Source organism: Lycorma delicatula, chromosome 4 (assembly GCF_047948215.1).
Source record: "Lycorma delicatula isolate Av1 chromosome 4, ASM4794821v1, whole genome shotgun sequence".
In the NCBI taxonomy this organism is placed as follows: Eukaryota; Metazoa; Arthropoda; class Insecta; order Hemiptera; family Fulgoridae; genus Lycorma; species Lycorma delicatula.
Window position 1 is genome coordinate 19,698,742 of NC_134458.1, and position 12,050 is coordinate 19,710,791.

At 32.0% G+C, this 12,050-nt stretch overlaps 1 protein-coding gene across 1 annotated transcript in view; it reads left to right on the forward strand.

Annotated features, from left to right (window-relative positions):
• Positions 1-12,050, forward strand: part of LOC142322577 (angiotensin-converting enzyme-like) — a 90,940-nt gene that overhangs the window by 12,788 nt on the left and 66,102 nt on the right. The window contains exon 4 of the mRNA XM_075361652.1: positions 9,140-9,392. Within this exon, the coding sequence (XP_075217767.1) occupies positions 9,140-9,392 (253 nt within the window). The remainder of the gene's footprint in view (positions 1-9,139; positions 9,393-12,050) is intronic.

Here is a 12,050-nt window from a genome sequence, read left to right on the forward strand (position 1 = left end):
AGGTAAAAGAGAAAATTAATTACATTAATTTATCTTGTTTATTTATAATTACTTCTCATTTATTTTTTTAAAGAAGCTTAAATTGCTATAACTGTCCATTAGCAATTAATAAATGCAGTGATACTGCACTCAGTTGTGTTGTAACTTTAGTGATCTACGGTACGGATACGAGTTTATTAGCCAAAACTCGGTAGCTTAGGACGTAATCAATCGTACACGTACGACGGCACGATTACTTCACACGCTTCAGTTTTACCAGAATTCTACTCTATGAGACGCACTACTTACTGCGATTATGAGAGGATGCAGTTTACCTTCTTATCCAGAAACTCCTTTTAATTATTTTTAATATAATAACTTCTCCCGTACCGAATGGAGACGGCGTATATAATCCGTTATTTCATAAGAAAAAGGTATACTACACTATTTCTACCGGTCTTTACTATGGCTGCGACAGATAAAGTATCTGAGGTTCAATCGGTACTAATCGGAGTCGCTTTCTCTGAAAGTAATAGTATTAAATATACGACCGATCGGTGCGGTAAACAAATTGAAGATATATCGTTTTACAGTTCAGAAATCAAATCCACCCGTTACTTTCTCTCTTTACCCTTCCGTAGAACGTGTATTTTTCTTGAGAACGGTTATGCCATTTTTTCGAGCAGCTTACATCCGGTGTAGTGTTTCGTGCGATCGTTAGGTTACGGTATCCGACATTCATAAATAGCTTTCAGACATACTTTCATGTCGTTAAATCTCTCCGTTACTTTTTTCTATAAAGGTTCATTATTAAGTAAATATACGTAACGATAGATCTATAAGAAAAATGTTTATAAATACTCGTACGTTCGTAAATTACGTAAACTGTAAATTATCTAACCTCATTTCGTATGTAATAATACTACATCATATTGTTAGAAAAAAGGCAGTGGTCTTTTCTGTTATTCGGCCCGCACTTGTTTTTGACGCATTATTTAAAAACTTTTGTTGTTTTCTTCCACATATTCGCTGAGTTTGGAACCTACGAATCCCCACACACAAGACTAGTGCTATTCCGACAACTTTTAGTTTGTATAGTCGTGTCGCCCATAACGACGGTTTTGCAACGTACTATTACACACCGACGAACGAAGCATCACCTTAATTTCACAAAGAAACAAACAATAATTTGCAAACTTCCACTTGCGGTTTTGTAATTAGGTAATCCAAAAGCAGTTTTACCGTTCGGAGAAAAGCAACCTATAAAGTACTTTTAAAAACTACGCTACACAGTCGACTCGCACATTTAACACACTCGCTTAACTAACTAACCGAAACGATACTTTGAATAACGGAACATTATTATCTAAGTACGTTAATTTTTGCGCACAGAATGAGATATTAACATCGCGTACAATTAGACTGTACCAGATCGCTATCTAATCTGTTAAGCCGAACATGCCGACGTAGGTAACAGTTTTACAAGGTTATATTATCTATGACATTGTATAATCATTTAATATGATGATTTAAATGATATTACATCATAATTTTATACAAATCGGCGAGAAATAACAAAAAAAAAAGTGCCGGGTGATTAACAGAAAAGACCCAAAAGCCGTCATATCCCTATCGAAATATCGGTTACAACTGGAATGATGGTTTATAATGAAGGGTATTTATCTATGGACTACTTATATCATAATTTCATATTAAATGCAGCCGAGGGCTCTGAATAGTAATTATCCTGTATAAAAGAGCCTTACTGCATTTAAAAATTTTCGTTGAAGGACAAAATTTTCTTATCGATGTAAGACCGGGTGAGATCTTAATCATTAGACCACCTTAAATGCTGCTATTTCTACAACATGAAAAATATAATTAAACAAATTAAAACTGTCTGAAAATTGATCGGTTACCCGTTATTTAATTTAATTAAGTACTGCATAACGATGCTGTCCTTTATTTCCGTACCTTGTTTTCTTCTTTTTTTTTAGTCTATTTATTTATTTTTTATTTTTATTTTTTGGCAGTCATGTTTTCTAACTTTTATAATTGTTTTTATTACTTAATACGTTTTATCATCGAGAAAAATGTACGATTCGAAAACTTATCGATATAACATATTTAACGTGCTGAGCCAGATGAGGAAACTGTAAACATTTTAATTTGTTTATTAAATTGGCGTATACCGATTTAAACTTACAGATTTCTCAAGCGATTGAGTTCCTCCAGAGACTTTTTGCAGTGCGGATTATACAGCAATTTTCCGGGATCCAAACAACTAACAGCAAAACTCTCCGATTGTCTCACGCAACTCAGCGCTATGTAGGTCTGGCCCTTGGCAAAGATGCGACTGCTCAAGATCTACGACGGCTCTATCTAAGGTCGTCCGTTGTAGTTTATGAACCGTCACAGCCCAGCACAATATTAGTGGCAACATACACCGTTTCGCTTTGCCCTGTCCCCCTAAAGCATCAAATTCGGCAATAGCGGGCTCGATGTTCAATCCGATGCTGACTGCACATTACCTCTAAAAAGACTATGGGAGCTCGCCGGGCTCAAGCTGGTCTCGGCGTAGCGCAGGCTCCATTTATCTGAATATATCAGTTAATTTTGGTTCTGTTTTGGTTCCATCATGATTTTGTATTATACTAGCAAATACCCCATTTTAATATCTTTTAAAAGAAGTTATCTTTACGTAGTAAATCCAATTTTTTAAATTAAGAATGATTTCTATCCTTGAATTGATACGAAATTTTAGTTTTAAAAAATTTATTTTAATTTGATTCAGTTTTAAAGCATTTTAAATGAATAAAATAGAATTTACCTTCTTCAATGATTAAATCAGTCGGGCAACTTCATAAATAACTTTCCATCGTTCTAGTGATATACATCGTCCGCACGTGCCTAGTGCCTGGCTCGGTGTGTATGTGTGCGTGTGTGTGTGTGTGTGTGTGTGTGTGTGTGCATGTAAGTTTGATTTGTGATATTGTAATCGTGATAGATGGACTTCCTGTCTGTTAGTGCTTTGTAAAAATATGCATTATATACAACATCTTTTCGATAGGATTTGTTTTATTTTTTTGACAAACGTCACCTTTTACATTTATCATAATCATCTTATCCGATAACGTCCATTTTAAACAAAACACGCATTTTATTACATCGTAGGGAATTTGGTTTAGCGATTTAAGAAAATTGAAAAAAAGGAAGAAAGAACGGTAGTTATATATTATTCCCTTCACGTAACTAATACTAATACTGTTTAAAGCAATAAAAACGTTCGTAACAAATAAAAACAGAGTCGTTATTTGGACGACTAACTTCATTACTAGTTTCATTCCACTTCCCGTACGGAGTTGCGTTCAGCTGTTTCTTATCCTTATACTAACATACCGAGTGTTTTGTAACGATCGATATAAAGTACTTTTTAATGAAGATAATAGAACGTAACTCTTATTCATTAAATAGATTAAAAATATAAAAATAATCTATCAAAGAAAAACACAAAAATAAACGCGCACTCACACATCCTTATTTTATATTCATCCATTACTTTTTAATATTACCGCAGCGTTCATTAATAAATAGAAATATACCCAGAGGCCCGTCTTCATAGGGAGTGTTGTTTAAAAAAAATATGTATGCAATAACCGAGCGAGAGTGAGTTCCCAAGTACGCATGCGTGAAAAGAGCAGAAAGCTCTTTTTGTTACGGCTACGGTTTTCAACCATGTCGTAGTCCTACGTGTGCATGTGTTTGCGGAATAGCGAAAAAACCGATTGGTTGTTTTTATATCTGTTTCTAAGTCGTAAAATGCCTATAGCGACACGATCAAATAACAAATAACATTTACGTACGTAATAATAATTTTAAAAAATAATAAATAAAATTACAAAAAGAAAGCGTAATGTAGCAAACTGTATTAATTGCACTGTAAAATAAATTATTTTAAAAAAATTGAGAAAAAAGTCAAAACAAAAAACTGAGACATAAGATCTCAATTTTTATCTGTCGAAAGGTAATCGAATAAAATTTTGAAAACATTATTTCAGGTTTAGAGAGAGTGATTCACTGATTTTTAAGGTCTTTTCTGTTCGTCCCTCACCCTGTTTTTTGTGATTTCTCTCGGAATTGTATTAAATTATGATGTAATTTAAATCATCATATTAAATAATATCGTAAATAAACAATTTTGTAAAACTATTACCTGCGTCGGTCTGTACGGCTTACAGACAAGTTAGCGATCTGATATCGTCTATTTGTACACGATGTTAATATCTCGTTGTTCTGTGCTGATAGTTCTGTTATTATGTTTCTTCAGCGATAAGATAACGACTTTTTTCATTCATCTTCTTAGCATTTTTCAATTTATTCTTGCGTAGGTGTGGTAGTCGTACTGTGCGGTTCGATGTCCTTCATTGAGTTAGTCCGTGCGATCGACAGTAAAGAAAGGCGGTCGACTTCCTTAGAAAGAAAGGGATACTGCATAACGGTCGGTTGTATGCCGACGGGCACAAAATGCAGTTTTTTTTCATAAAGCTATGAAAGGTGGAGACAAGATGTCATAATGTAATCGCAAAATAATTTTCCAAAAGGGGACATAGGTGGAAGGCAGTTGACTTCCGCTAGATACAGCCGTTTTTTTACATACTCCTGGTCGAAGGTGTAAAATCAATAAAATTTTCGGGAGACAAATTAAATATGAGGCTGAGCAGCATAATCGACTAGAACAATTATTTATACTGATTCGCTATAGAGTAATCAGAGGAAAATTGAAAGCGTAAACAAAACCGTAAAGGTAGATTGATAGTGTTTGTCAGTGAAAACATAACGACGGCCGTGTGAAATCACAACAGCGGATATTAAGTGATGTTTTTGAGAAGATGGTGTGTTTTTTGTATGCAGTCCCGGATCGTACGGCTGAAACGCTGCTAAACTTCATTCGGAAATGTATGGAGTCAAATGTGAATTTTTAGGCGGCATTAGTCGCGTCAAAACGATGCACTTGAGCAAATAATAATAATAATAATTCTTTATTCCATAATACATACACAAAAAAAGAATGTTTTTACAATATACAGTAACATACAACTATGATAACTGAAAAATATAAAATTAACATTAATAAACTAATTTACAAAATTTCTCTTAAGTTAATTAAAATCACAATATCCTTAATTACTACTACATTTAAACTAATTTAATTAATTAAACGTAGCGTTAAATGAATTTTCATTAAAAAAAAATTTAATTCTTAAAAATTAACATTAAATTCTTAGATTTGATGTAAAAAAAAATCTAAAAAAACACAGTTAAAGAGACTAACAAAAAAAACTTAGATTAATACTTTATTATTTATTACCGTTAATTACTTAAAAAATAAAAGTATATGTACTAAAGATAGGCGCCTCCTTAGCGCATAGCTGTGTTGAGGTCACCATCAGTTCTTAAATTAATCAGTTGAGACGGATGCTAACAAGTTTCTCTAATAAAAACACAAAGATTCATTTAATAATTATTTATAACCTAAGAAAATTACACATAATAGACATTTACCTTCGATGTTTACACGATTACTTAAAGACTTATTTAACACTTACTTACTCATAACTTAATTACGGTAATTCAATGACTAATAAATTAGTGTCAGTCAATGAAAAATGAAAAATTTAGTTTGTTAATTAAAAAGAAATTGAATATCCTGCGACGTCAAAAGCCATAGTCTCAGCCTTTTGGAGAAGATCGGTAGAGAATTTGCGGATGTTATAAAAACTGGAAGTTTAATAAACAACTTTGGGGCACGATAAATGAAGAAGCGTTTATAAGCCTCGTTTTTCGGAACTGGAATAGCTACACGGTTCTGTGCTTGTAGCCTGCCTGCATAAACACTATTATTACCCCTCATATAACCTCCTCTAATATAGAATATCCGCAAAACCCGATAAACATAAATATACCTTAACGGTAAGATTTGCAATCTTTGAAACAGCGGGAAGGACGGTTCAAATCTATTTACTTTAGTCATAAATCTTACAATCTTCTTTTGAGCAATCATAACAGGATTGAAAGTAGAAATATACGTACCTCCCCAACAGCAAATGCCGTATTGCAATTTTGAATTAATGATTGAATAATATATTGTTTTAAGGACAGAAATTGGACAAATATATTTAAGATAATAGAATTTCCTAAGCTCTGAATTCACGTAACCCTTCATACTAGTTAGTTATATGAGCCTTCCAGTTGATACTCTCATCAATTATAACACCCAAATATTTTTGTTGGTCAACCCGCTCTATTCGGATACAGTTACCACAAAAATTATTATCAATAATAATTGCATGCTATAGTTACATATTATTTATTATCAAAATTGCATGTTATAGTAGTCTTTTGGCAGCTTGCATAATAATGTTCAGTTTTTTAAGTATCGTTAAGTTACCATAAGTTAAATAATCGGGTGAAATATGTTAAACAGATGAGTTATGTATGGAGCGTAGTTTTTAAAGTATTTGTAGGTTACTTTTCACCGTACAGCAGGGCTGCTTTCGGGCGACCTAGTTAAAAAACGGTAAGAGAAGGTCTGCATTTTGTTAGTATTTTACTACTGTTTCTTTGTGAAGTTAAGGTGATGTTTCATTAGTCACCGTGTCACAGTAGACCGTACAACTATTGTTTAAAAACTTTGTTACAGGTGACACGACTGTACGAGCTAAAAGTTGTCCTGCTTTACTGTAAACACGCAGTGTCCGAGCGGAAGTGTTCTAGTCTTGTGTTTGGACGGTGTAGGTTCCAAACTAGTGAATATTTGGGGAAAAACAACGAAAATACATTAATAATGTGTATAAAAACAGTGAGGGGAAAATAACAGAAAAAGCCGATTTTTTTATATTTACCTCAACAAACTCTTACGGACTCCGTATTTAGACTTTAATAACGAACACCTTTAAAAACTGAGGAGCGGCAGTCGTACAAACGTTTTTATAAAGCACATCGTATTATTTTTATTATAATTATTATTATTATTCCTTTTATATTTCCAGCTGTTCTTTCTGTAATCTCTCGTCGATAAATTTTTTATCCCGTGACAACCTGGCAAATGTCCCCCGGTTCATACAATAAATTCCGTAGTATATTAAACATAGTAGAAATCTATTTTACGTTTTTTGCTTTCGAATTAGGTTTTCTTTTGTTATCGATAATTTACAAAGCGTTTGTATTTATATGACTTATAATCTGGAATAACGTGAACTACGCGTGTAGCGTTTAGTCTCTCGTTTTATACCGTTTTTTTTTAAACTGAACGTTACACGACAGAAATTTTTGGTCTTTTAAAATTATTCGAGATCCTTAAATAATATTTTTTTGAGTTTTTCTATTAAAAAATTTGTGATTTTTAGTTTTATACGATCTACTTTTATGAGAAAAGGGATGCTTATTTTTTTGAAGGGGATGTGTCCCGGCCGTATCCAAATTTTCCCCTGAAACTGTTTATATTTTATAAATTCATGATTATATCCAAATTCATCCTATTTTATTTTTTCCATATACCGCAACCTTGCAGGTACCTTTCCCCATTTTCCAAATTTTCACCCGATTCAGTCATTTTTCTGTAAAAATATATAGTGATTCACGATAATATAACAAACTTTCTGGATATATTCTACTTGTGAAAATAAAGAAGAAATTTCATATAAAAACGGGTTCCAAAACGCTTCGTTACCGAGTGTCGGCGGACGAAAGGTTTCGCCCTGATTCCTGAACATTCGTTAAAATAGATTACAAATCTTATGACCCAAATTAAGGGATAAATTTAGCGATTTTATATGAAATATGACCTGAAAATTTAAAAAAAATAGTTCTTAGAACTGTATTTTTAGTAGTTTTTTGAGAAATCTGGGATAAATGGCAGAAATCAGGGATAAATGTCAAAAAACACATTATTTTATTTTTTACAAAAAATAACTTTTCATTAAACGAGTGACAAGCACGTAAAAGTGTTAAACAAAACTTGAAGAGAATTTTATTCTAAGTAAAATAAATAAAATACGTGGAATCTTTGTCAGTATCCGGTTTTGACGGTGCTGTGAGGATTTACGGAACTCTATTAGTGACATTTTTGAATTAAAAATTCTGCTTTGGCTTAATCGATAAACAAAATAGAACCTACTTAATTAACACTGTCTGGAATCCATTGAAAAAAATTTAAAGGCACCAGAAGATTTGTAGAAAGTAAATTTTGTACTTTTTGTAGATTAAAAGGATGGAGTTCATCTTTTCGAAGTATTCGCCCTATCTTACTTTGTATTAAACCAGTGCGGTAAGAAATTCTTCTGATACTAATACCTGTGATACTATGATGTGCTGAATTAGGTTTTGTTGTTCTTACCGTTCAGCAGTATATTTATTTGATTTTTAGAGTAGCTTGAACAGCTACAGTAGCTTGTGATTTTTAGCAGTAGTTTTATTTGATTATTGATTTTTTTTTTAAATTTTGATCGTTTACTTTTCTAAAATATTTAATTCTTTTGATTTGTAATATTGAATTTTTTTCCCTTTAATACCCACATAAAACCTACTACATTTTGATATGTTGCGTTTTTAATAAACTTCGGAATTCTTACGTTTGTATTTAGTTTTACAGACTGTATTTATATCATTTTTCTCGGAGTCAAATTCTCTACAAGTTTTGTTTAAAACTTTTATGTGTTTACTAGCTGCTTGACAAGGTTATTTTAGCCGAAGATAAAATAGTAAGTTTATCGATCCCGATCTTTTTACCCCAGATTTCTCAAAAACTACTAAACATACAGTTCTTAGAATTTTTTTTAATTTTCAGGCAAGATTGCATACAAAACCGCTAAATTTATCCCTTAATTTGGTTTCCACGATTTATAGTCTTTACTTTAACGAAGATGTAGAAATCAGAACGAAATCTTTCGCCAGCCGACACTCGCTAACGAAGCGTTTCCGAACCTATGTATATATGAACTTTCTTCTTTATTTTCACCGGTAGAACATATCCAGAAAGTTTGTTATATTCTTCGTGAATCGTTCTATAAACAGATATTTTACTTAGTATATGTAACGATACGTCTAAATAAATGTTGTGTTCAATTATTTTAAATGTTTAATGAAAAATCTTTACGTTCAGGAAATCTTTGGTCTCAAAACTGGGATTCCCTTATCGACATACTTTTGCCGTACGAAGATTCAAAATACAACTTGGATAACAAAATAAAAGCGCTTAATTGGACTGTAAAATCGATGGCAAAGAGAGCAGAACAATTTTATATCTCGTTAGGACTTCCACCAATGACAAAAAAATTTTGGTCACATTCAAAATTTGATAACAGTGGTGCTTGTCACGGAACCGCAGCAAACATGTTCGCAAAGGAGGATTACAGGTAACGTAAAAGTTTTATTTAAAAAGTATTTTATTAAGTATATCTACCTAAGTATTTCAAAGGCACGAACCTCTACCGTGAAAAATTTCAAACCAGAAGTTCAACATTTCGAATCGTTTTGATAGAATTTTTATATTTTACGATTATGCAGAATACTTAAGCTTTCTACATATATTTTTTTTCGTGAAAGTAATTCTCTCAAAAATAATGTAAATCGATTAATAATTTCTATACTTTTTAAAGCATAATTAAAAATAAATAACCTTTTAATACTCGCTACTATTTTCACAGATTTTATGCGACTTTAATACACGTTTATTTTAATATTGAATAATAAAATTTTCAAGAAAAAATGTACTATTCTTATTAAAAAAAGAATACTTTTTCATTTTAAATCGCACACATTATCGGCTATTGGAAGGGATTTTTCATACCATTTCGTACAGTATAGTATGTTTTATAGCAATAATCTATTCAAAAAATTAAAATTAAAATCGTTTAAAAAGTATTATTATACGGGTGTTAAAAACGCGTCCTTGTAATTTTTTAGAGTCGATTTTTTTTTAAATTTATCCCCTTCTCCAAAGGGTTGAAAACCGCTTGCATCACGATTATTACATTTCATAAGTAATAAGTTAACATAAAAAATCTATGTTGAAACCGCAAAAGTTAGAATAACTTATAAAACCTTACATTTTTAAGAGTGCGGATAACTTTAAAATTTGTTCTAAGACTTCTTAGAACAATTCTTTATCGTTTTCCGGTGAATATCATTTTTGGATTTTGACTCGTGTCGGTTCGATTAAAACCGTTATTCTTATGGCGATTATTATTCTCGTACGACCGGACTGAACTCTGGATCGTTTCAAAGAGTGACCGATTGTTCTGAAAATTGCCCCAGATTTAAACGAAACCGGTAACGTATATGTTTTCACTTTCTGACCTATTAACGTCCAGCCCGTACAGGAAGAGAAAAAAATGTAAAAATCGACAAGGAGATATTTCAATAAAAATGGTAAGCTCTTACCGAGAAAGGAATTTTTCCTCGCTCAAATTTAAGGCATGAAAAGCAATTTCTCAAGCACTGACATATCTCTTACACCTGCCCAGACATTATCCTGAAATCAAGTAGGCTTATTTAAAGGATACGAATTAGCAAGTGTAATTATGTTAAAATATTAACTTTTAAACGCTATATATAGGTTTCTTTAAATCGAAGATGAGTAACTTTTTAACTTATTGTGATAAGTTTAAAAATTAACCGATCTCTACATCCATTAGAAACTTAGTTCAGATTTTTACGGCTGAAAAAGGGATTAAGAATATATTCATTTTTTTTGTAAAATTTCAAACTCTTTGAACAAGGGATACGGATCCAGGATTTACAAACAAGAATCCCCGGTTCCGTTCTACATGTGTCCGCTTGCATCACGATTATTACATTTCATAAGTAATAAGTTAACATAAAAAATCTATGTTGAAACCGCAAAAGTTAGAATAACTTATAAAACCTTACATTTTTAAGAGTGCGGATAACTTTAAAATTTGTTCTAAGACTTCTTAGAACAATTCTTTATCGTTTTCCGGTGAATATCATTTTTGGATTTTGACTCGTGTCGGTTCGATTAAAACCGTTATTCTTATGGCGATTATTATTCTCGTACGACCGGACTGAACTCTGGATCGTTTCAAAGAGTGACCGATTGTTCTGAAAATTGCCCCAGATTTAAACGAAACCGGTAACGTATATGTTTTCACTTTCTGACCTATTAACGTCCAGCCCGTACAGGAAGAGACAAAAATGTAAAAATCGACAAGGAGATATTTCAATAAAAATGGTAAGCTCTTACCGAGAAAGGAATTTTTCCTCGCTCAAATTTAAGGAATGAAAAGCAATTTCTCAAGCACTGACATATCTCTTACACCTGCCCAGACATTATCATGAAATCAAGTAGGCTTATTTAAAGGATACGAATTAGCAAGTGTAATTATGTTAAAATATTAACTTTTAAACGCTATATATAGGTTTCTTTAAATCGAAGATGAGTAACTTTTTAACTTATTGTGATAAGTTTAAAAATTAACCGATCTCTACATCCATTAGAAACTTAGTTCAGATTTTTACGGCTGAAAAAGGGATTAAGAATATATTCATTTTTTTTGTAAAATTTCAAACTCTTTGAACAAGGGATACGGATCCAGGATTTACAAACAAGAATCCCCGGTTCCGTTCTACATGTGTCCTCGTGAAAATCCTTGCAATATCTGTATTAAAAAATTATAAATTTTTATTATTAGCCGGCGGCGTAAGCCGAATGCAAAAGAAATTGCTGTTATACGATCGCTATTTTGAAAAAATTAAAACAATCGAATTTATCTAAAGAGGTTTGCACGTTTTTAATAAAATATTAATGCGTTTATTGTTGTGCGTCACTGTTTTAATAAACAGTGATTTTTTCAAAAACTATCTAAAATATTTGTTTCATATGCGAATACATATTATACTCGTACTCGTGAATCCTTCGTACGATACCCAAAAAAGGTTTCGGATATCCGAAATCAGGTTTTTTTTAAAATTTAACATTTTCAGTGACGTTTCGTTTAAGGCAATACCAAGATTAATAAGCGCTCTAATCTTTTCTAAACACGACTTCCTAA